The sequence below is a fragment of the Malania oleifera genome, chromosome 3 (assembly GCF_029873635.1).
Source record: "Malania oleifera isolate guangnan ecotype guangnan chromosome 3, ASM2987363v1, whole genome shotgun sequence".
Lineage (NCBI taxonomy): Eukaryota > Viridiplantae > Streptophyta > Magnoliopsida > Santalales > Ximeniaceae > Malania > Malania oleifera.
The window spans coordinates 39,974,025-39,996,849 of NC_080419.1; the positions used below are offsets into that span (position 1 = coordinate 39,974,025).

General features: G+C 36.9%; 1 protein-coding gene across 1 annotated transcript; it reads left to right on the plus strand.

Annotated features, from left to right (window-relative positions):
* The first annotated feature begins 14,631 nt into the window (after positions 1-14,631).
* LOC131151279 (transcription factor MYB2-like) lies at positions 14,632-16,222 on the plus strand. The gene is made up of 3 exons (XM_058102533.1): positions 14,632-14,788; positions 15,473-15,602; positions 15,715-16,222. Exons 1-3 carry the CDS (start codon positions 14,632-14,634, stop codon positions 16,220-16,222), a joined length of 795 nt encoding a protein of 264 aa, XP_057958516.1.
* The last annotated feature ends 6,603 nt before the right edge of the window (positions 16,223-22,825 follow it).

The following is a 22,825-nucleotide window of genomic DNA, read 5'->3' on the forward strand; positions in this document are numbered from 1 at the left end:
AGAGCCCTGTGAATATGATGTTATGTTATAAGCACAGTACCGTAGCTAAAGGTGGGAATGAGTGCAACCATATGTCTTAGATAGAGTGTGGGTATTCGATAGACAATTGGTGACCTGGGTATAGTACTCACCGATGCAGAATTTTGGGGCCCCATCCGATGCAAAATACTGGGTGACCCTTCCGATGACGAATTTCGGGTATAGAGTAGGCACAATCATACTTACCACTTAGTTTGACTTAGCTATAGTCGGTCGACTATATGCTAGGTCCAGCCTACGGGCCGCACAACCCATTATGGGGGGAAGTGTAATGACCCAAAGAATTAAGGTATTCAAATAATAGAGGGAGGGGAGAAAAGAAATTGTAAATGAACAGTTTCAACAGGGGCATGTTTTGTCGACAAGAAAATATCGAGAGGCAATTTCTTAGCCCTAAATTTCATCGATGAAGAATAAGCATCGTTGATGAACTTCCTTCGTGACCTCGCCGACAAGGTGACGTGTCTCGTCGACAAAGGTCAGTATATAAATAGCTTAAACTCAATTTTTACAGCAGAAATTTCACGTAGAAACCCTCTTTTCCTCTCCTTTTCATCCTTACCCCCTTCTCTCTAAGTTTTTGGGCCAAATTTTTATCGGTTTGACAATCCGAGACCACCATGACACTCCTGGGAAAGTTCTCTTCAAATCTACAAGAGTGGATCATTGGTGAGGCTATCTTGAATTTCATCCCAAATTCAGGGTAAGACTTTTAATTCAGTATTTGACTTACTTACAGTTATAAAAAATGTAGTAGTCAAAGAAATACTGAAGTTTTGTTTTGGGGGGTGTTGTTTTCAAGGTATTGATTAAGGAACCCTGCGGGTGCAGGACAAGTCATATTAGCAGCTTTCCAGTAATTAGGTAAAGGAAATATGCTATATTAGTAAATCAATTATTTTCACCAGAAAAATATAGTATTTGTTTATGGGTCTTCTAAAGCAGGAATTATATAGTTTTATTGATTATGGTTAATGAGTATTATTTACTTGTGTGGCATAAGAAACACTAGTATAGTACAGTGTTCTACGTAGCTTTTACAGAATTATGAGTATACAGATTTATTGAATTATTTTTCATAGAATAAACAATTTTAAATTACAAAATTGAAACTATTCAAATACACGATTTATACAGATATACAGTTTTATTTAGAAATATAGTCTCTATAGTTTCATGATTCAAAGTTATAGTACAGGAAGATGTTTTTACAGTTTTCATAGTACCATGATTATACAGTTTTACAGAACTATGATATGCAGATCATAGAACCATGACATATAGAATTACTGTTCATACAGGATTATAGTTCATACATAATTACAGTTCATATAGAAATATAGTTATTTATAGCATCATGGTTTATATAGAGTTTTACAGAATCATGGTTAATACAGTTGATACAAAATCATGATAAAACAGATAGATTTTATATAGAAATGTATTATATAGTATAAAACCCTGATGGACCATTACAGATTAGTTTACAGAGCATGGTATCGTAGCTATTTACTGTTCAGAGTGCAACCACATAACTTAGATAATATGTGGATTTACAGTAGTTGATCGTGCCTATGTAGTGGACAGGCTCCCCATCATTTAGGGTTGAGTAGGCCGATCCGACTTTCGAAGTATAGTGACTTATTCTGGTAAGCTAGCCAGTGATAGGTCCCGCCTACGGGCCGCACAACCCTGTCATGAGGGGTTAAATCACAACATACAACTATCCATCCAGGGAAATTTTCTCAGTTATTATATTTATATTTAGATTTACTGAAATAGTAGATGAATCTATGATTATTAGAAGTATTATGAGTTGTAAATTTATAAGAACAGTTATGTTAAGTAACATAGGTATGAGCTGTACAATATTTATACATGTTTTCTTAGATTCAGTTATCTATGGTATTTCTAAATCGATTTTATAAATATGTAACTCATTTTCCACACACTAGCAATAACATATTTCATCTTACTGAGCGTTGTCTCATCCCAGTGATTAGTATTTTTTAGGTGATCCAGCTAGGCGAGCAAATCATGCTCGCAGATAGAGGGGGCTACAGTACTGCCCTATCTGTAGGGTGAGTATTTTGGGAGGTTATTTTTGTATAGCCCTAGTTTTAGTTGAGGGTATTTTTGGGATTAGTTGTGTATGCATATTTTGGGAAATATTCTAGCACTCTAGTATTATATATATATATATATATATATATATATATATATATATATATAGATATGGTTATGGTTTTATGAATTCAGCTTCTCGCTACTTAGGTTGTTTGTTGTGTCTCAGATTCCATGGGTCCTATCTAGACTATGATGAGGGTTTGATTTATATTAAAAGGTAACAAAGAAGTTGGAATGTTACATTTAAATTAAATAGGAATAAAAAAAACATAGCATGAAAATCAAGTCATTACAGTTTGGTATCAGGGCTTAGGTTGTTAGGTTCTGTAGACTCTAAAGTGCAGTGGAAGCAATACCAGAGTATAGGAAAGAATTTGAGGTTTTATTTTGTAGTCTGCGTACAAGATTTCCGTGGTGATTTTTGTGTCTTTCCTGGGGTGACAATTTCAGGAAAGCCATAATAGTAAACTATTGTCGGGTCATGTGTTGGGATTACAGGATTTGATTTTGAATTTAGAATAGGGGGGATAGTTAAGTTTGAATATGGGATTTCAGTTGAATGAAATGGAATAGATTTGCACAGGAGATAGGGTCTTTAAAGTGTGTTCTTTGTTTTTCAGGATGAAATTAGGAAGTAGTGGTATGAACGCTGGGGGAGACATACGAGGACCTTCTAGTATGGGAGGTGGAGATATTGACGCAGTATTGCGCAGCATCACCCAGCAGGTGATGGCTGGGATAGCCAGGAGTTTAGGGGAGCACAACTGTATGATCGAGTAGTTTACACGAATGAAGGCCCCATTTTTTACTGGAGGAGCTGACCCGATTATGGTTGAAAATTGGGTCCAGGACATTGAGGAGACATTGGAAGTGCTTCCATGTATTAATGAATAGAAAGTGGTATTTGCGATGTTCAAACTGACAGAAGAGGTAAAACGCTGGTGGAGATCAGCGCGATTGATTAAGGAGTAGAGGTCGGATCTAGTGCCGGTGACATGGAGTCGATTCAAGGATCTGTTCTTTGAGCGATATTTCCCTATTATCGTTCAGAGCACAAAGGCAGCAGAGTTTATGCACTTAGTTCAGGGGCAGATGACGGTATCACAGTATGCAACTCTATTTATTGAGCTGTCTCAGTTCGCCCCATATTTGGCACCAAACGAAAAGAAAAAGACAAGAAAGTTTAAAGAAGGCTTGAGGCAGAACTTTTTTCACTAGGTTATTGGTTTTCGGGCTCAGACATTTGCGGAGGTCGTAGATAGGGTTGTGGTTATTGAGAGTGGTCTGCAGAGAGGTATTGCTGCTCAGAGTCAAAGAAAGAGGCCCACACCTTAAGGTTTTCAGGCAGGTTCTAGTCGAGGCCCATGGAGAGGAGACTTTTATAGGGAAGATTAGAGATAGATGACAAGACCTCGTGAGAATCAAGGTATGTAGATCTACCCAGCGTGTCAGACGTGCAGGAGACGACATTTGGGGGAGTGTCAGGTAGGGAGAGGTGTTTGCTATCACTGTGGGAGACCTGGCCACATGGCACGAACATGCTCAAGATCGCTGATCTAGGTACCAGGTCCCAGACCCTATCGGGGAGGTTATCAGGTGTCTCGTGGAGGCAAGCAAAGGAATGTAGCCCTGACGAGGGTTTATGCTTTGATGTCGGGTGATGCTGAGACTGTAGTGATAGGTATTTTTACTATTCTACCATATCAAGTTATTGTTTTATTTGATTCAGGTGCTACTCATTCCTTTGTCTCTGTGACCTATTTCAAATTTTCTGGAAATGAGACCCAATTATTAGAAGTAGAATTGGCAGTAGCTACACCGTCAGGGTCAGTGATGAGGTGTCGAAGAGTGCTCAGGGGTTATCTAATAGAAATTCAGGGGAGAGTGTTACCAGCTGACCTGATTGTATTAGATATGTATGGGTTTGATGTAATACTGAGTATGGATTGGTTGGCTGTTAATCACACAAGTATTGATTGTCATCAGAAAGAAGTAATTTTTAGACCCCCTGGCGAGCAAGAATTCAGATTTGTTGGTTCACGTGTATGTGCTTCGTCACAGTTAGTGTCAGCCATGCAGGTAAGAAGACTACTCCTAGATGGAAGTCAAGGGTTTATGGCTTTTATATAGGAGGTGTCAAAAAATGAATCGAAGCTTGACAGTACACCAGTGGTAAGGGAATTTTCAGATATTTTTCCAAAAGAGTTACGTAGGTTACCTCCTAATCGCGAGGTAGATTTTACTATAGATTTACCTCCAAGGACAGCGTTGATCTCTAAGGTCCCTTACCGCACAACTCCAGTTGAATTGGGAGAATTAAAGGATCAGTTGCAAGACTTGTTGGATAAGGGATTTATATGACCTAGTATATTTCCATGGGGAGCTCTAGTACTGTTCGTAAAGAAGAAAGACAGGCCTATGAGGATGTGTATTGATTATAGGGAGATAAATAAGGTAACTACTAAGAACAAAATATCCTCTACCCCGTATAGATGATTTTTTTAATCAGCTCCAGGGTACACGAGTGTATTCCAAGATTGACCTCAGATCAGGTTATCTTCAAGTGAGGATAAAAGCAGAGGACGTCAAGAAGACAGCCTTTAGAACTAGGTATGGGCACTATGAATTCCTCGTTATGCCATTTGGTCTGACGAATGCCCCAGTTGTGGTCATGGACTTGATGAATAGAGTCTTTTACCAATATTTAGACCAGTTTGTTGTGGTTTTTATGGATGATATACTGGTTTATTCGAGAAGTTTTGAGGATCATGAGGCACACTTGAGAAAGGTATTCCAGACGCTCAGGGAGAAGAAGTTGTATGTCAAGTTTAGTAAATGTGAATTTTGGCTAGAGAGAGTGTTGTTTTTGGGTCATGTGATTTCAAGGGATGGTATTTTCGTGGGTCCTAGTATAATTGATGTGGTGGTGAATTGGGCCAGGCCAAAAAAAGTTTAGGAAATTAGAAGTTTCTTAGGGCTGGCAGGTTATTAACATTGATTTGTTGAGGGGTTTTTAGCCTTATCAGGGTTTCTCACGCATTTGATTAGGAAAAATACCAGATTTGCATGGGATGATGAATACGAGCAGAGTTTTCAGGAATTAAAGCAACGGCTCATCACTGTACCAGTACTAACGATTCCATCAGGAGGTGATGGTTATGTAATTTATAGTGACGCGTCTTTGAAAGGGCTCGATTGTGTATTGATGCAGCATGGTAGGGTGGTAGTGCATGCTTCCAGGCAGTTGAAAGAGTATGAAAAGAACTACCCTACTCATGATATGGAATTGGCTGCAGTGGTACATGCACTAAAGATTTGGAGGAATTACTTGTATAGTAAGACTTGTGAAATATTTTATGATCATAAAAGTTTAAAGTACTTCTTTACACAAAAAGAGTTGAATATGCGGAAAAGGAGACGGTTAGAAGTCATCAAAGATTGCGATTACACCATCAGCTACCACCCAGGTAAAGCAAATGTGGTGGTTGATACATGGAGTCGTAAATTAGAGAATACAACACAGTTAGCAGCAGTAATTCAGCACCCAATTCAGATGGACTTGGAAAGTCTTGGTGTGGACTTAGTGGAGGATGATCCTCACGCATTTATTGCCAGCCTGTTTGTGTAGCCTACGCTATATGAAAATATTAAAGCCGCTCAGAGGAATGACCCAGAATTAGCAGAGGTGATAGCTAGAGTACGGGGTGGTCAGAGAGAGGAATTCAGTGTTTTTGATGACGGGACTTTGAGGTTTCGTTTCAGGTTGTGTGTGCCTGCAGATGATGATATCAGGAGAACGATTCTAGAGGAGGCTCACATATCTCTATATATGGTTCACCCTGGCAGTACTAAAATGTATAGGGATTTGTGAGAGTATTTTTGGTGGAGTGGCATAAAGAGGGAAATTGCAGAATTTGTACAGCAGTACTTGACGTGCCAGCAGGTTAAGGCTGAGCATCAGAGGTCGGCAGGATAGTTTCAGCCACTTTACATCCCTGAGTGAAAGTGGGACAACATATCCATGGATTTTGTTACTAGCCTACTGCCAGCGCCGCATGGTCAGAATGCCATTTGGATAATTGTTGATCGGCTGATGAAAATAGGTGATTTTCTACCTATTAAAATTAGCTATCCTATGAACAAATTGGAAGAGATTTACATCCAGGAGATTATTTGACCCCATGGAGTATCAGTATCTATAGTCTCAGATCATGATCTATGCTTTACATCACGGTTTTGGAAGAGCTTGAAAGAGGCTTTGGGGTCTCAGTTAGCATTCAGCACCGCTTTCCATCCTCAGACAGATGGTCAGGCAGAGAGAACGATTTAGGTACTTGAGGATATGATGCGAGCGTGTGTATTGGATTTTAGAACTAGCTAGACCTAGTATTTACCACTGGCAGAGTTTGCTTACAACAATAGCTATTAGGGTAGCATAGGCATGACATCTTATGAAGCGCTTTATGGTTGGAGGTGTCGTTCACCTTTATATTGGAGTGAGTTAGGTGAGAGGCAAGTTTTGGGGCCAGAAATAGTGCAACAGATGTATGATGAAGTCTGACTTATTCAAGATAGAATTAATGCAGCACAGAGTCCGCAGAAAAGCTACACAGATACTCGTCGCCAAGAATTGAAATTTGAAGTGGGTGATCATGTGTTTTTAAAAAATAGCACCACTGAAGGAAAGCATGAGGTTTGGGAAGAAGGGTAAATTGAGCCTTAGGTTTATTGACTCATTTGAGATACTTGAGAAGATTGGGTTAGTTGCCTATCGGCTACCTTAACCACTAGCCTTATTTAGAATACATGACGCATTTTATGTTTCTATGTTAAGGAAATACCTCTCAAATCCTTCCCATATTATCAGTTACGTCGAATTAGAATTCAGTGATGCTCTAGCATATGTGGAAGCTCCAGTACAGATCTTAGATAGAAAAGAACAGGAATTGCGCAGTAAGAAGATACCACTAGTAAAAGTCCTATGGAGGAATCACACGGTGGAAGAAGCTTCTTGGGAGCTTGAAGATGAAATCAGATAGAATTACCCACACCTATTTAGTGGGATACCACAGTGATTTGTAAGTTAAAGTAATGATAATTTTATTTTATTTAGTACAGTGTAATTGTAATATAGAGTATAGGATAGGTAGTGTTTTTGGTTTTGGGAGAATTTTTCTATTATAGGTATAGTTGTAATCTCCTAGAACTACTTATGTAACCACGGTATTCATCCGCCATAAGTGAGGGTAGGTAATAAAATAAGTAGACCACGTTTGTTTATGGGATAGTAAATCATATGGATAGTAAATTTCAAGGACGAAATTTTATATGGAGGGGAGAATGTAATGACCCAAAGAATTAAGGTATTTAAATAATAGAGGGAGGAGGGAAAATAAATGGTAAATGAAATTCAATAGGGGCCTCAGTGTTCGTCGACGAAGTGGCTATTTGGGCACGTCGACGGGGGCACATTTTATCGACGAGAAAATATCGAGAGGCTATTTCTCAGCCATAAATTTTCGTTGACAAAGAATAAGCATCGTGGACGAACTTCCTTTGTGACCTCGTCGACGAGGTCACATGTCTTGTCAACGAAGGTTAGTGTATAAATAACTCAAACTTAATTTTTTGTAGCATAAATTTCACGCAGAAACAATATTTCTCTCTCCTTTTCATCCTTACCCCCTTCTCTCTAAGTTTCTGGGCCGGATTCTTGTCGGTTCGATGATCCAAGACCACCACGACACTCCTGGGAAAATTCTCTTCAAGTTTACTGGAGTGGATCATTGGTGGGGCTATCTTGAATTTCTTCCCAAATTCAAGGTAAGACTTTTAATTCAGTATTTAGCTTACTTACAATTACAGAAAATGTAGCAGTCAAAGAAATACTAAAATTTTGTTCTGGGGGGGGTGTTGTTTTCAGGGTATTGATTAAGGAACCTTGCGGGTGTAGGACAAGTCATATTTGGGGCTTTCCAGTAATCAGGTAAAGGAAATATGTTATGCTAGTAAATCAATTATTTTCACTAGAAAAATATAGTATTTGTTTATGGGTCTTCTAAAGCAAGAATTATGTAGTTTTATTGATTATGGTTAATGAGTATTATTTACTTGTGTGGCATGAGAAATACTAGTATAGTACAGTGTTCTACACAACTTTTACAAAATTACGAGTATATAGATTTATAGAATTATTTTTCATAGAATAAACAATTTTAAATTACAAAATTACAGCTATTCAAATGCACAGTTTATACAGATATACAGTTTTATTCAGAAATACAGTCTCTATAGTTTCATGATTCACAGTTATAGTACAGGAAGATGTTTTTATAGTTTTCATAGTATCATGATTATACAGTTTTACAGAACCATGATATACAGATCATAGAATCATGACATACAAAATTACAGTTCATACAGAATTAGAGTTCATACAGAATAACAGTTCGTATAGAAATATAGTTATTTGTAGCGTCATGGTTAATATAGAGTTTTACAGAATCATGGTTAATACAGTTGATACAGAATTATGATAAAACAGATAGATTTTATATAGAAATGTATTATATAGTATCAGACCCTAATGGACCATTATAGATTAGTCTACAGAGCACGGTACCGTATCTATTTACAATTTAGAGTGCAACTACATAACTTAGATAGTATGTGGATTTACAGCAATCAATCGTGCCTATACAGTGGATAAGCTCCTCATCAGTTAGGGTTGAGGAGGCTGATTTGAATTTCGAAATATAGTGACTTATCGTGGTAGGCCAACCAGTGATAGGTCCTGCCTACGGGCCGTACAATCCTGTCATGAGGGATTAAATCATGACATATAACTATCAATCTAGTGAAATTTTCTCAGTCATTATATGTATATTCAGATTTTCTGAAACAGTAGATGTATCTATGATTATTAGAAGTATTATGAATAGAAAATTGATAAGAACAGTTATGTTAAGTAACATAGGTATGAGCTATATTGTACAATATTTATACATGTTTTCTCAGTTTTAGTTATCTATGGTATTTCTAAATCATATTTTATAAATATGTATTTTATTTGTCACACACTAGAAATAGCATATTTTGTCTTACTAAGCGTTGTCTCATCCCAGTGATTTAATATTTTTTAGGTGATCTTATTAGGCGAGCAGATCAAGCTCGCGGATAGAGGGGGCTACAGTACTACCTTATCTGTAGGGTGAGTATTTTGGGAGGTTATTTTTGTATAGCCCTAGTTTCAGTTGAGGGTATTTTTAGGAATAGTTGTGTATTTATATTTTGAAAAATATTTTGGCACTCTGGTATTTTATATATATATATGATTATGGTTCTATGAATTCAGCTTCTCGCTGCTTAGGTTGTTTGTTGTGTCTCAGATTCCATGGGTCCTATCTAGACTGTGATGAGGGTTTGATTTATATTAAAAGGTAATAGAGCAGTAGGAATTTTACATTTAATTTAAATAGGAAAAAAAAACATAACATGAAAATCAGGTCGTTACAGGAAGCATGTGGTAATAGTATGTGACAGCGTGACGACGCTAATTCAGCAGTCTAGGTTGTATCTTCTAGGCATGTATGGGCATATTTACTATAAAATGGACTATATTGAGCCCACAATATATGAAACAAAATTTATGCATTTTTAGATATATAGTTCAGTACAGTTTTGAAATGTCATTTAAATATATTTAACTGTTATCAGTAATATGTTTACACAAAATCTCATGCTAGCCACACACTGATAATATTATGATCCGTCTTACTGAGAGGTGTTTCCCCCTATTATACAAATCATGTTTTAGGTCCTTCGAGGGATCAAGTCTAGCATACCACCGGGCTAGTGATAGATAGTTGTTAGATATTTTCAGAGTTGGTGAGACATAGATAATGGTTTTTATGCTTTTGGGGTTTGTAATATTATAATATGGATTTGGTATGTAGTTAGGAACAGTTAGAAACTCTGGTAAGTTTTTGATGTATTAGAAATTTTTTCGCTATGTATGTATATGATGATCTTAGGATGGAACACCCATTTTCCCTTGTTAGGGCAGGTTGTATTTATTTATGGTACGAGAGAGGGTCAGGGCACTATATATGTTCACTCAAAAACAGACAAGTTAGACCCTAGAGTTGTAAAGTGTATATTTGTGGGATACCATAGAGGTGTGAAGGGATACAAATTGTGGATTGATGCTTCAAGTGAAAGGCAGTGTTTGATTAGCTGAGAAGTTACTTTTAATGAGTTTCAAATGGCTAGAAATCAAACAGAAAGCAAGAAATATCATAACAAAGACTCAGGTATGGACATATTGTAGCTTGAGGTGGAGCAGTCAGAGAAATCTCTACAACATCAGGTGGAGCAAACTGATGTAGAATGAGAAGCAAGCCAATGAGGGATAGAAAAGGAAACAAGCTCGGAAAGTCAGAATCTCCAAACAGGTGGAGCTGATTCCTATGTTCTGGCGAGAGACAGATACAGAAGGAACATTAAAGCACCACAGAGATATGAGCAAGCTAATTCACTACTTTTGCTCTATCAGTTGCTGAAGAAATAATTGACATGGAGCCAAGAATTTATCAAGAAGCAATTAATAGCAAGAAGGTAGACAAATGGATCCTAGCTATGCAAAAGGAGATGGAATTGTTGAAGAAAAACCATACCGGGCAGCTGGTTCCTATACCAAAAACATAGAAGGTAGTTGGGTCCAAGTGGATCTACAAGAAGAAAGAAGACATTCCAGGGGTTAAGGGTCTGAGGTACAAGGCTAGATTAGTAGCAAAGGGCTTTAATCAAAGGGAGGGATTAGATTATAATGAAAATTTCTCCCTGGTAGTCAAGCATAGTTCCATTAGATTTCTACTTGCTTTTGTTGCTATCCAAGACTTGGAGTTGGAACAATTAGATGTCAAAACAGATTTTCTACATGGAGAACTTGAAGAAGCCATTTACATGCACCCTCTTGAAGGATTTGTGGATGAAACCAACACTAATCAGGTATTTCTCCTATATAAATCACTCTATGGACTTAAGCAGTCACCTGGGCAGTGTATAAAAAATTTGATGTCCATATGATTAAAATTGGATTTCAAGGGAAGTAGCTATGATAGCTGTGTTTATTTCAAGCAAGATGAAGGGGAAATGGTTTACCTACTATGGTATGTAGATGACATGCTTATTGCTTGTAAAAATAGAAGAAAGATTGAACAAGTCAAAGGCATATTAAAGTCAGAATTTGAAATGAAAGAACTTGGCCTTGCACAAAAAATTCTAGGAATGGAGATTGAGAGGGATAGAAGTAAGAAGCTACTGTTTTTATCCCAAAAGTCCTACATCACTAAAGTTCTTAGTAGATTTGGCATGGATCAATTGAAGATGGTTAAAACTTCCATGGGACAGTACTTCAAATTGTCAGTCACACAAGCACACGAGACAGAAGGAGATAGGGAATTTATGACAAAAATTCCATATGCTAGCATGGTGGGAAGCATCATGTATGCTATGGTTTGTTCTAGACCAAACCAAGCCTATGTAGTAAGTGTGGTTAGTAGGTTTATGAGCAATCCAGGCAAGCCATATTGCCATGCTATCAAATGGGTGTTTCAATACCTTATTGGTACCAAGTGTTTTGGACTGAGATATGAAGGGAATGAGAAGCATGGAAGGGAGATTCAAGGCTTTGTAGACTCTGATTATACAAGAAATGTCGATAGAAGGAAGTCATTGACTAGGTTTGTACTTATTGCATTTGGAGGAGCTGTTAGTTGGAAAGCAACTCTCCAATCTGTAGTTGCTTTATCTACTACTAAAGCAGAATATATTGTGATGACTGAGGCAATTAAGGAAGCTATATGGCTGAGGGGAATATCTCATAAGCTAGGTACGCGCCAAGGTAATATCACTATCCATTGTGGTAACCAAAGCACAATGCACCTTGCTAAGAATTAGGTGTTCCATGAGAGGTCAAAGCACATTGACATTCGACTTCATTTTGTAAGGGACATAATAGCAACTAGAGAAATCGAGGTTGTGAAGGTTCCAACTGAGGAAAATCCATCTGATATGATGACCAAGCCACTGCTAGCATCTAAGTTTAGACATTGTCTGGACTTGATAAATTTTAGGAGCTGCTGAGCCTCATGAAGAGGCAAGTGAGACCAGTTGGGAGAAGGAGAACAGTGTGAAGGTTTAAAATGCTGTCAAGGTTCAGATTTGTAATGATAAGTGCCAATCATTTTAACACACACATGGCTAAACAAACAACTTGCAGTTGACAGTTAATTATAGGTTCAATTTGGGATGACAATTCAGCAGTTAGTTGCAAGTGACAGGTGGCTGATTTTTGTTAAGCTTATTGGGTTAGTTGGGAGATGTGTGTTGTATATAATGTTGGTTGTTTGTTAAATTCCATTATTATGAAGATTATTTTTCTTGGCAATACAAAGATTAGGAAGGGAGATTGAAAGCTGAAAAACACCAAGGGGCAGAGTTCTTCTTGAAAATATAGGTAGTTGTGACTGTGAGGTGGTATGCTTGTAATCTCAAGATTGATTGGATTCATCAATAAAGGTTCTTCCGTTTGGTTCTCTCCGTAGATGTAGGCCATATTGGCTGAACCATGTAAATTTGTGTTTTCTTCTTTTAATTCCTAAAAAATTGTTAGTTCTCTTTCTTTGTTAAATCAATTCTACAAGATTTACTTCAGTTTGGCATGAGTTCTGATTTTACATAGAAGAACTGAGTTTCTAACAACCAATACTTCCAATACTACTTGAAAAGTCCATTTCCTTTAAAAAGCAAAAGTCATTGAGTTAAAGGATCATTCTTATTAAGGTCCTCAGCATAGAAAAACTATTTGTATAATTGTATATATGTAAGAGCAGCCGAATGGATTGAATAATAACAAAATCCCCAAACCCACCATCTCACCTTCAGTGATGGAGTTAAGATCTTTTCTCAGTAGGTACATCTATCCCAACACTCTTTGATATATAATTCCTAAATCACCAGTCTTCACCTTTCAAGTATATATTGTAATATAACATTGTGCTTCTACACATATATGCATATAAAGAGTTATTAAAGGCTAAAATACCCACAAGCACATGTGAACAGACTCAGCCACATTATTGCCTCCTATGAAAACTGTAACACAAGACTCGCATGTGATTCCTATAAACCACATGGAAATGACCCTCCCTCAACCCATACAACATTTCCCACTTGTACCAGGCCTAACAAAATAACCACATTGATTTCTTTCCAACTAACGTATATTAAAATTGGTTTGCATAGCTAGCTAGGGTTTACTTGTCACTGTTCAAAAAGCACAAGAAGAGAGAAGTGCCCAGGCCCATGCCCATGACTCTGTGGATCATCTACAGCTAGCTGCAACCTCAATTCCCCAAAACACTTGATGGCAAAATCACAACAAAAGCATGCACACTACGTGTCATCTTGGTGGTGCATCACTGCGCCATTACAATCTCTATTATTATAATGCCAAAAGATAACCCAATATGGCATCCAACGAGTTTATTGTTTAATCAATTAAGATTGCAAGAAAGATCCCCATACTTAATCTCCTCAATAAGGAAGCAAGCTAAACACCTGGGTCTCCCCCATTGGCTCCCCGGTGGTTTTCAACACAAAATTATCTCCCACTCCTGTGCGTCCCTCCTATATTTTATTCCCCAATTTCCCACAAAATGCCTTGGAGCTAGCAGCTACTGCTACTTAGCGTCTAGATGCATATGCCTTACCCCTTATACGTGGCTGCTTCCCTCTCTATCCTCTCTCTGTCTCTCTCTGTCTCTCTCTTTGTCTCCTCAGCACTTTCTCTCTCTCTCTCTCTGCTGCTAGCACTTTGGCATCAACAAATATTATCTAATATTTGATTCCATGTATCCTTATGAGAACATGCCACCCAATGCCTGGGCAGTTTTTTGGATTCTTCAAGAATACCCTCATACATAGCATCACAACCAATTGATGGGGTGTGGCTTTTCTGAGGTGGCAATCATCATCAAGGAGATAGATTGTGATCGGACGGTCAGGATCCACTCGTGAGTTGAGTTCAACGGGACTAATAATGAAATAAGAAGACCCAAGTCATCGCAAAGAGCAATAGATACTAACCCCTCGAGACAACATCAATGGGTTAGGGTACTTTGAAAAGATACCCATGTATATATTTTGAAGATCTCATCCCTAGCTTAGCTAGCTTATTAAAGGGTTAAAAAAAAAAAAAAAAAAAGAGGGATAGGGATGATGTGATAAAGACATCAAAAAATGGCAAGAGATATGGAACGAAGAAGTGGGGGCATTTGTGGAGGTATAAATAAGTCACAACACACTAACCCTAATGTCACAGAATCTGGAAGACAATCAAGGTGCGGCTAATTAAAGCTAGCTATAATTTCTCTGCTCAGCAAAAAAATTCTTCATAGATAGATGTCAGCTGAGGGAGACATGGGAGAAGAGATGGGATGGGGAAAGTTGGAAGAAGGGTGGAGGAAGGGCCCCTGGACTGCTGAAGAAGACAGATTGCTCATTGAGTATGTCAAGTTGCATGGTGAAGGCAGATGGAGCTCTGTCGCTAGGCTTGCAGGTACACTCAAATATGTTTAATTTTACTTTCTGAATTTTCTATTTTTCTATATATATATATATATGCATATATCTGTGCGCGTGTGGTTGTGTGTGTGATGCATATATACACATATATGCATCGCCATGCTTCGTTCAAAAAAATTCAAACTTAGTAGCTGGTAGCTGTGGGAATGATCTCCATATGTATATGAGAAATAATCAGCTAATGTGGCAAATTAGAACATGATAACGTTGGGTACACTTTCTTTTGGGTAACCCCATAGTTGTAATAAGGACTGAGAAGTCCTTTAATTTGGAATATATATATATATGCCTTAGCTTCATTGGGCGCTGAATTTGAAGATGGGCATGACCGGAGGCATGCAGAACCTAGCTTAGAAGAATGCACAGAGTCTCCCCCTCTTTCACTTTAGGTTTCACAAGAGCTCGATAGGCTTATTTTAACATAAGGATTTTTCAGCTGAACTACGTGTCTGCGGTGGGGGCATATATTTTGTCCCTTATAGACAGCAGACTACAAAGATCACTTGGGAATGAGTGCATGTGACAGAACATATGTGGAGCTTTTCTTCCGGAAAAAAAAATATGGCAAATTTAATGAGTGATTTCATGATTAAGAAGTCTATGATATTATATAAGCAAGCTGATCAATCTTATACTGTGCTTTTCCCCACATATAAAGGTTTGAAAAGGAATGGAAAGAGTTGTCGATTGAGGTGGGTGAACTATTTGAGGCCAGACCTCAAGAGGGGGCAGATCACCCCACATGAAGAGAGTATCATTGTGGACCTGCATGCTAGGTGGGGAAACAGGTAACCTATGAAGTAAAGTTGATCTGTTTCATTTTGTTTATTTGCTTAATTAGCAGTTTCTTTAATAGCAACTTGGTTAGTGATGAAGAAACTAACTAAATCTCATCCTCAGGTGGTCAACAATTGCAAGAAGCCTGCCGGGTAGAACAGATAATGAGATAAAAAACTACTGGAGGACCCACTTTAAGAAAAAGGAAAAAGCTACTTCAAATGATTCAGAAAAGACAAAAAATCGTCTTTTAAAAAAACAAAAATTTCAGCAGCAGCAGCAGCAGCAGCAGCAACAACAACAACAATTTCAACAACAACAGTTCAACCAAGAGGACATCCAAAAGTTCATGTCTTTACTTGACGAAAGTGAAGATAAGGTGGACCAAGTACTCCAAGAGCTGACTCTACCTCAAATAGGGCAAGAGATCACCACCATGTACCCCCATCCAAGTGCCGAACAAGGTTTCATCTATCCAATATTCAATGGCGAATTGCTTCTTCCAGAGACCACAAATGATGAGGACATTCTATGGGATGGTTTGTGGAACTTGGATGATATCCATGGCAATCCTACTGCAGCTTGTGTGACAAGCAAAGCTAGTTTGCACAGCTTAGTCACCCCCTTCTAGTTAACCTTGGCACTCTCTAAATTACAATTCCCATAATGCACTAAGTAAGTATCTACGGTATGGTAGGCAATAATGAGATGGTTTATAATCAATCAATTTGGGTTGTTATTAAGTGTAAAATTAAATTTGAGCTATAACCAACGCAATCCAAGCTATAAGACAGATGTAATTTATCAATAAAGTATAATTTTCTGATAATTGAAAATATAATCAACCAATTTGGGCTCTTATAAATGGTGTAAAATTTGGGTTGTGACCAATGCAATCCAAGTTGTCAGTACTGATGCAATCTAAGCTATCAAGATTGCAATTTGTGAACAAAATTGATGTAATTTATTAATATAGTATAGTTTCCTGATAATTGAAAATATGGACTTTGATTAATAAAGCATAATAATATTGTAAGGTATCAATTTGATCCGTCCACATATTGTGATCATTCCACTAATTTTGAATAAGTAAATTTTGTTTAGGTGTCTGATAAAAAGTGTTGTTAACAAGAATTTGCTAATCACATGTAAAAAAAAGAAAAACAAAAACAAAAACAAAAAACACATAGAAATATTGAAACACTCAGTGTAATGTGCTTATTGCTTAGAATGCCAAAAATAATCTTTTAAAACAAAAACAGTGTTACCAAAATTTTCTTGGGTTTGACAAAGCTTGTGCCTTACATATGAGAACTCAACTAAGTGACATGAATATCTTAACCCCATTGTTTTGTTAACCAAACTTTGTTGATAGAAAACCATTAAGACTAGTTCTTTTGAGTTTGAGTTATGCTTTCAACAAGATTTTCAATCACTGGAGAATCAAATTTTTAAAGCACCTAAAAACTTTGTTCCTATCTTAGCATACTTATAATTATTTAAATTTATACTATTATGTGCCTAAACAACTTTATCACTTTAGGGCACACATATACAAATAAGAAAAAAATAAAAGGCGCAAACTATTATGGGCAATATATGCCCAAAGCAGTCAACTACACGCCCTAGGGGCCAATCAACCGATCTTGACTAAGAGTAGGTCAGTCAATCACATTTTAAGTCGGTTGACCACTCTTTTTTGTGGCATTGGAATATTGCTTTGTATAGTAATGACTAGTTGCCAAGTTGGCCTCCTTAGGGGTAGGTAAGCCAAATATAGCGCTTGACACACAATAACGAGCAAACAAAGTACATTTAACTGGAAAATTAATACTTATGCCCTTTTAAACTCGATGAAATAGTAGCCTGCAATGAAGAAGAAGGAGATATTACTATAGCAAAATATCAATTGAAAAAATCATAGGAAAATTCTTGGATCACCCAATACCAAGACTTTTTTCAAATATATTCTCAAGCAATTTTTCTCTTTTCTCTTTTATTTTCAGAATATGAACGAGTAGATGACTCAACTATCGGGTATCACCAACAAGACGTGTCTCAACTGAATTTGCTATTCATTCGAGAGGCTTCAAGAACCAACTCTTTCTAATAAGCACCAATTTCACAAAACCTAAGCAATACAAATGATGGAGTGGTAGCCAACACGAATTAACTCAAGAGCATCTTTTGGTCTTTGGGCAATAATGACATTCCCCTCCTTGAACTTAGGGTCATGCATTTCAAATATGGTTGTAGCACTATTAAACATGCTTTTGCACATACTTTGGATCCATGAATTGGTTTTTAGCTTAAAGTTTTTGACCATCAACTTCATCATGATCACTATCTTTTAAGAGATATGAGTTGTTAGGTAAAAATTTCCTTTTTCTATTTCTCATTGAAGTGCTACCCAATCAGCATTAATATTGATGAGTTTGACTATTATTGGCAATACAATATATTCACTAATGATCTTTCCTCTACTCCTAATAATTGATGGCATAAAGGGTGTTAAAACTTGATATACATAGTTGGCCCAAAATTACCTAACAACTTAAACTTTTAGGTAAAGTGGTAATCTAACATGGTATCAGAGCTAGTTTTTAGGAGGTTCTGGATTCAAATCTTGTTGCCCGTGTTTATTTTATGGTGTTTAAAAATATTGTGCTCTCTATCATGGGTGTTCTTTATCATGTGTCTATCTCTTCACATACTGTCGGACTACACATGCGGGGGAGTGTTAAACCTTCATATAAATTGTTGGCCCACAACCTAATAGCTTAAACTTTTAGGTAAATTGGTAATCTAACAAAGGGTTCATTTGGGAATGCCTACTTACTATTTATAGTAAATAATTTTCGAAGTTAGAATTAGGAATTTGGTGTAAATGACATATGGGAGCTCAAATCACCACCTTAAAATTTTAGGATGTATATATGAGGGGAAGCCATACAAGAGACAGGCCAAAAGGTTGTGAGAATTGTAGAAATTGTTAATAAAAATTAGAGAATAGGGAGAAAACTTTTTTTTTTGGAAAAATAGGGCGGCACCTCCTATCTTTATTAGAAAATCCCTCACTTATGGCAGAGGATTAACGTCATTCCAACCTTGAGACTTGGGGACAGCAAAATCAAACCCCAAGACTCTAAAACTAACTTAACCAACTTATTCAAAACCAATAAACCAATGACCAGCAACCAAACAAATAAATAAGAACTGGACAACTATAAGTGAAAAACACACAAAACTCCAGAAAGTAACACAAAGCCTCATAAGTGCAAGGAAGGAAATCCCAACAAATCCAATCGAATCATTCCCCTGACTTGCTGTGGAAGATCATCCTGACAATTATATAATCGAGATATACTAGGTTCACCCTGCTTGGCAAAGAAATCCACACTTTTATTCGCCTCTTTATAAACATGTTCCACTTTGTACTATATGCCCCTCAATGCTAGCATAAACTCTTCCCACAATTCCCATAAGTTCCAAGTCGAACACTTCTCAGAATTTATCCACTGAACCAACAAAGCAGAGTCACAGGCAATCGCCACTTGATTAAATCTGAGATCCTTGCACAGATTAATCCCTATAATAATCACTTTCATTTAAGCTATATTATTGGTTCCATAACCCAGTAATGAGGAAAAAGTTATATTAAATAAACCTCTTTCATCTATTGTCATGCCTCCACCACCACAATTACCTGGGTTACCTCTTCAACTTCCATCCATATTCAACTTTACCCAACCTATCCCTGGTTTACACCATCTACTTAAACGAGGAAGACAAACCCTCACATTTTTTTACTTGAATATTCAAGGCACGAAGGACTGCAATATCCGTGCAAGAAGCAGGTGCACATTTAGTTAACTTGTTTGAAATGGATCTCAGCCAATATTTAATATCAAGCCACACAATTCTATCTGAATCATGAATTGATTCCATCCTAGCTCTACATCAACGAGTCCAAAGTCTCTTAATGATGAGACTTGGTATAAGACCTACCAAAATGCCTAACTGTGAGGCCCACCTTGCACAACTAAACCATACCTTTACTCTGGCTTTCCATGTATTAGTTGCCATACAACTAGCACCCAACACCACTGCTGCTTGTTTCCATACCTCTTGAGCAAAAGATCCCGTGCAAAACACATGGTCTAGAGATTCAATCTTGGCATTTGAACAACAATCACACTGAGAGGCCATCTGAACACCTACTTCTTTAATACGAGTATCAACCGGAAGACAAATGAACCAAGACTTCCACATACAAATTGACACCTATTTTGGAAACATAGGATGCCAGATCCATTTTGCAACTAAGAATTCCTCTTTACGTTCCCTTATAATTTCCCAAGCATTTGTCGTGGTAAATTTCCCATCTGTTGAAGGTTCCCAAATTACTATATCTAGACCCTCCTTGCAAGAAATAGCAGAGTTCATTACTTCCTCAGCATGATCTTCACCCAATAGATCCACTAATGAATCAACATTCCACCCATCTCTATCCCAACAATCTCGTGTTCATAGCTTATGGTTTCTGATTTCTTGAACCTTAGCACAAAGAGGACCGGATGCTAACCATCTATTAAACCAGAAAGAGGCCGACCCTTTTTAATTTGAACACGAACATGCTCTAATACTTCAGGTATCACATGAACAATTGATCTCCAAAATCTACTTCCTTTATCTAGCTTCATTTCTCTCAAGTGGCGTCTATTATACATATACTTGGCTTTAAAGAATTGAGTCCACAAATTATCCTTAGTTAACAATCTCCACACAAACTTCATATGCAATAATTTTTTTACTTCCTCAAAATCTCTAATACCCAAACCACCCTCACAAACAGGCTTGCATATATTAGGTCAGGTACAAGATTTCCTTTTCCTTTTATCATTTACTCCACTCCAAAAAAAAATTTGCTAACATATAATTTATCTTTGTGAAGACAATATTAGGAATCTCCATTATTGCCAATTGATGAATCACCATTGATGATAATACATGCTTAATTAATATTAAGCGGCCCCTTGAGATAAAAGCTTAAATTTGGATCCCGCTATCTTTTTCCTCAATTTAGCAACTAGAGGCTCTAGAATACGAGCCGTAAGATGAATCGATACCAAAGGAAGACCCAAATATATAGCAGGAAACCCTTCTTCTACAAAGCCAGTCATCCTTGACAAGGATCTCTTCTGAGCATAAGCAATTCTTTTTGACAAAAAAAATACTTGACTTGTCTTTATTTATCATTTGACAAGACCAATCCTCATATTTCTTAAGAGTCTCGATAAGCATTCGAATGGAACTTCTCTTACCATTGGAAAAAATAAGAATGTCACCTGCATAGAGAAGGTGAGATACCAAAGGCTCTCCACGAGGATGATAGCAAGCCCCTATCTTATTCTCCATAAAATTTTTCTTTAGAAGCCGAGAAAGAACTTCCTGTAAAATAATAAATAGATAAGGAGATAGAGGGTCTCCTTGGCGAAGCCCTCGAGAAGGTTTAAAGAAACCTTTATAAGGAGAGGAGGGAGAAATAGACTCATTTTGGAAGGGATAGAAAGGGAGATAAAGAGAAAAAAAAAAAGGGAAAGTAGAGGTATAGAAATTTAGAAATAAAAAACATAAATAAATAGCTTAGGCCATTGATAAAATAAAATAAAATAAAATAAAAAATTACATAACATAATCATGAATTTGACGTACTTGAAATTGATCCTTAAAAACGAGATCCCATCCCCTATACATATACTAATTCTCCAAGAGTCTCAACCCATTATAGTCTTTATGATTTGACTCTCAATCATTTAAGCCTTATCGCTCAGAGTTCAGAATACTAAGATTTATTCAAATGTGAAATTAAATTCTAACAAATTTAATTCTAACGAATCCCTTTAGTAACAAATTTATAAAGTAATTTCCTTGATTTTGGTAATGTAGTAGCTAGGCAATGTCTGCCAACCAGCCAAGCACTGTACAATATTATTGCATAAGAGAAAAACATATTTTATGAATTTTTAGCCAATAACCTGGCCAAATACAATATGTTAGCCAATAACCTAGTCATATTAGTAACGGTTACTAAAACCGTCACTAATACCCGACTATTAGTGACAAATTTGAATCTTTCACTAATAATTTCGTCACTAAAAATCAATTTTTTTGTAACGATTCTATGAGAACATACTGGTGTTTTTTCAAATAAAATTAAGGTGTGATGTTTTCAGGGATAATGTGTTTTAGGACCCTGCAGGCATAGGGTGAGGACTCCCAGAAATTATTTCTAGGAGCCCAGGTAAATTATAGTTCAGTAAATTACAAATATGTAGGTTCAGAGAAATCTAGTGATTTATTGGAAATATGGATTATTTCATGATTTTGGGAATAGTACGACATGAGCGTGAGGATAAGTTGGCGGTGAACCTCCAAGCCAGTTAAGTAAGGGAAATATGTTATGCTCGTAAATTCAGAAATATTATCAATAAATTATAGTATTTGTTTATTAAGGTCTAGGGTCTAAATTATACAGTTTTATAGATTTTAGAACATGAGATATATTAATTTCATGGCCTGAGTAGATATTTGTTAAGTACAGAATTTATATATTTCTCAGAATATCATGATTTACAATGTATATATAGACAGATACATTTACAGACAGATATTTACTAGAAAGATATTTTACACATATTATACAAACAAGTATTTTACAATATTTATAGAAAGCCATGTTTTCCAAAGCCATAACATTCTGACAGTATTGATTATACAGACAGATATGACAGTTAGATAACATAAATATTACAATCAGATATTTTAGTTATTTTATTCAGATAGTATAGTATTTTCATATCAGATTTGTAGTGTTATGGTTATTTTGGAAACATGATGAAAACAATAGGATATTTATAGAAATAGTATATACTGTATCAGGCCCTGATGAATCAAGTTATGATCAACTAGTAGAGCACGATACCATTGCTGGTATAGTTTTGAGTGCAACCACACATCTTAGATAGTGTGTGGATGGTTTCCGTCAACCATGCTAGGAGGGTTTGGAGACTCCCCAAAAGATTGGGCTAAGGTGGCTAGTTTGACGAGGTAGTTACTAGTTCCGTGCTTAGGAGAGGACGCAGTTTGACTAGGTTGAGGATTGGTAGAGTTACAGTTGACTTACCTAGTAGGCCAACCAGGATTAAGTCCCGCCTACGGGCTGCACTACCCT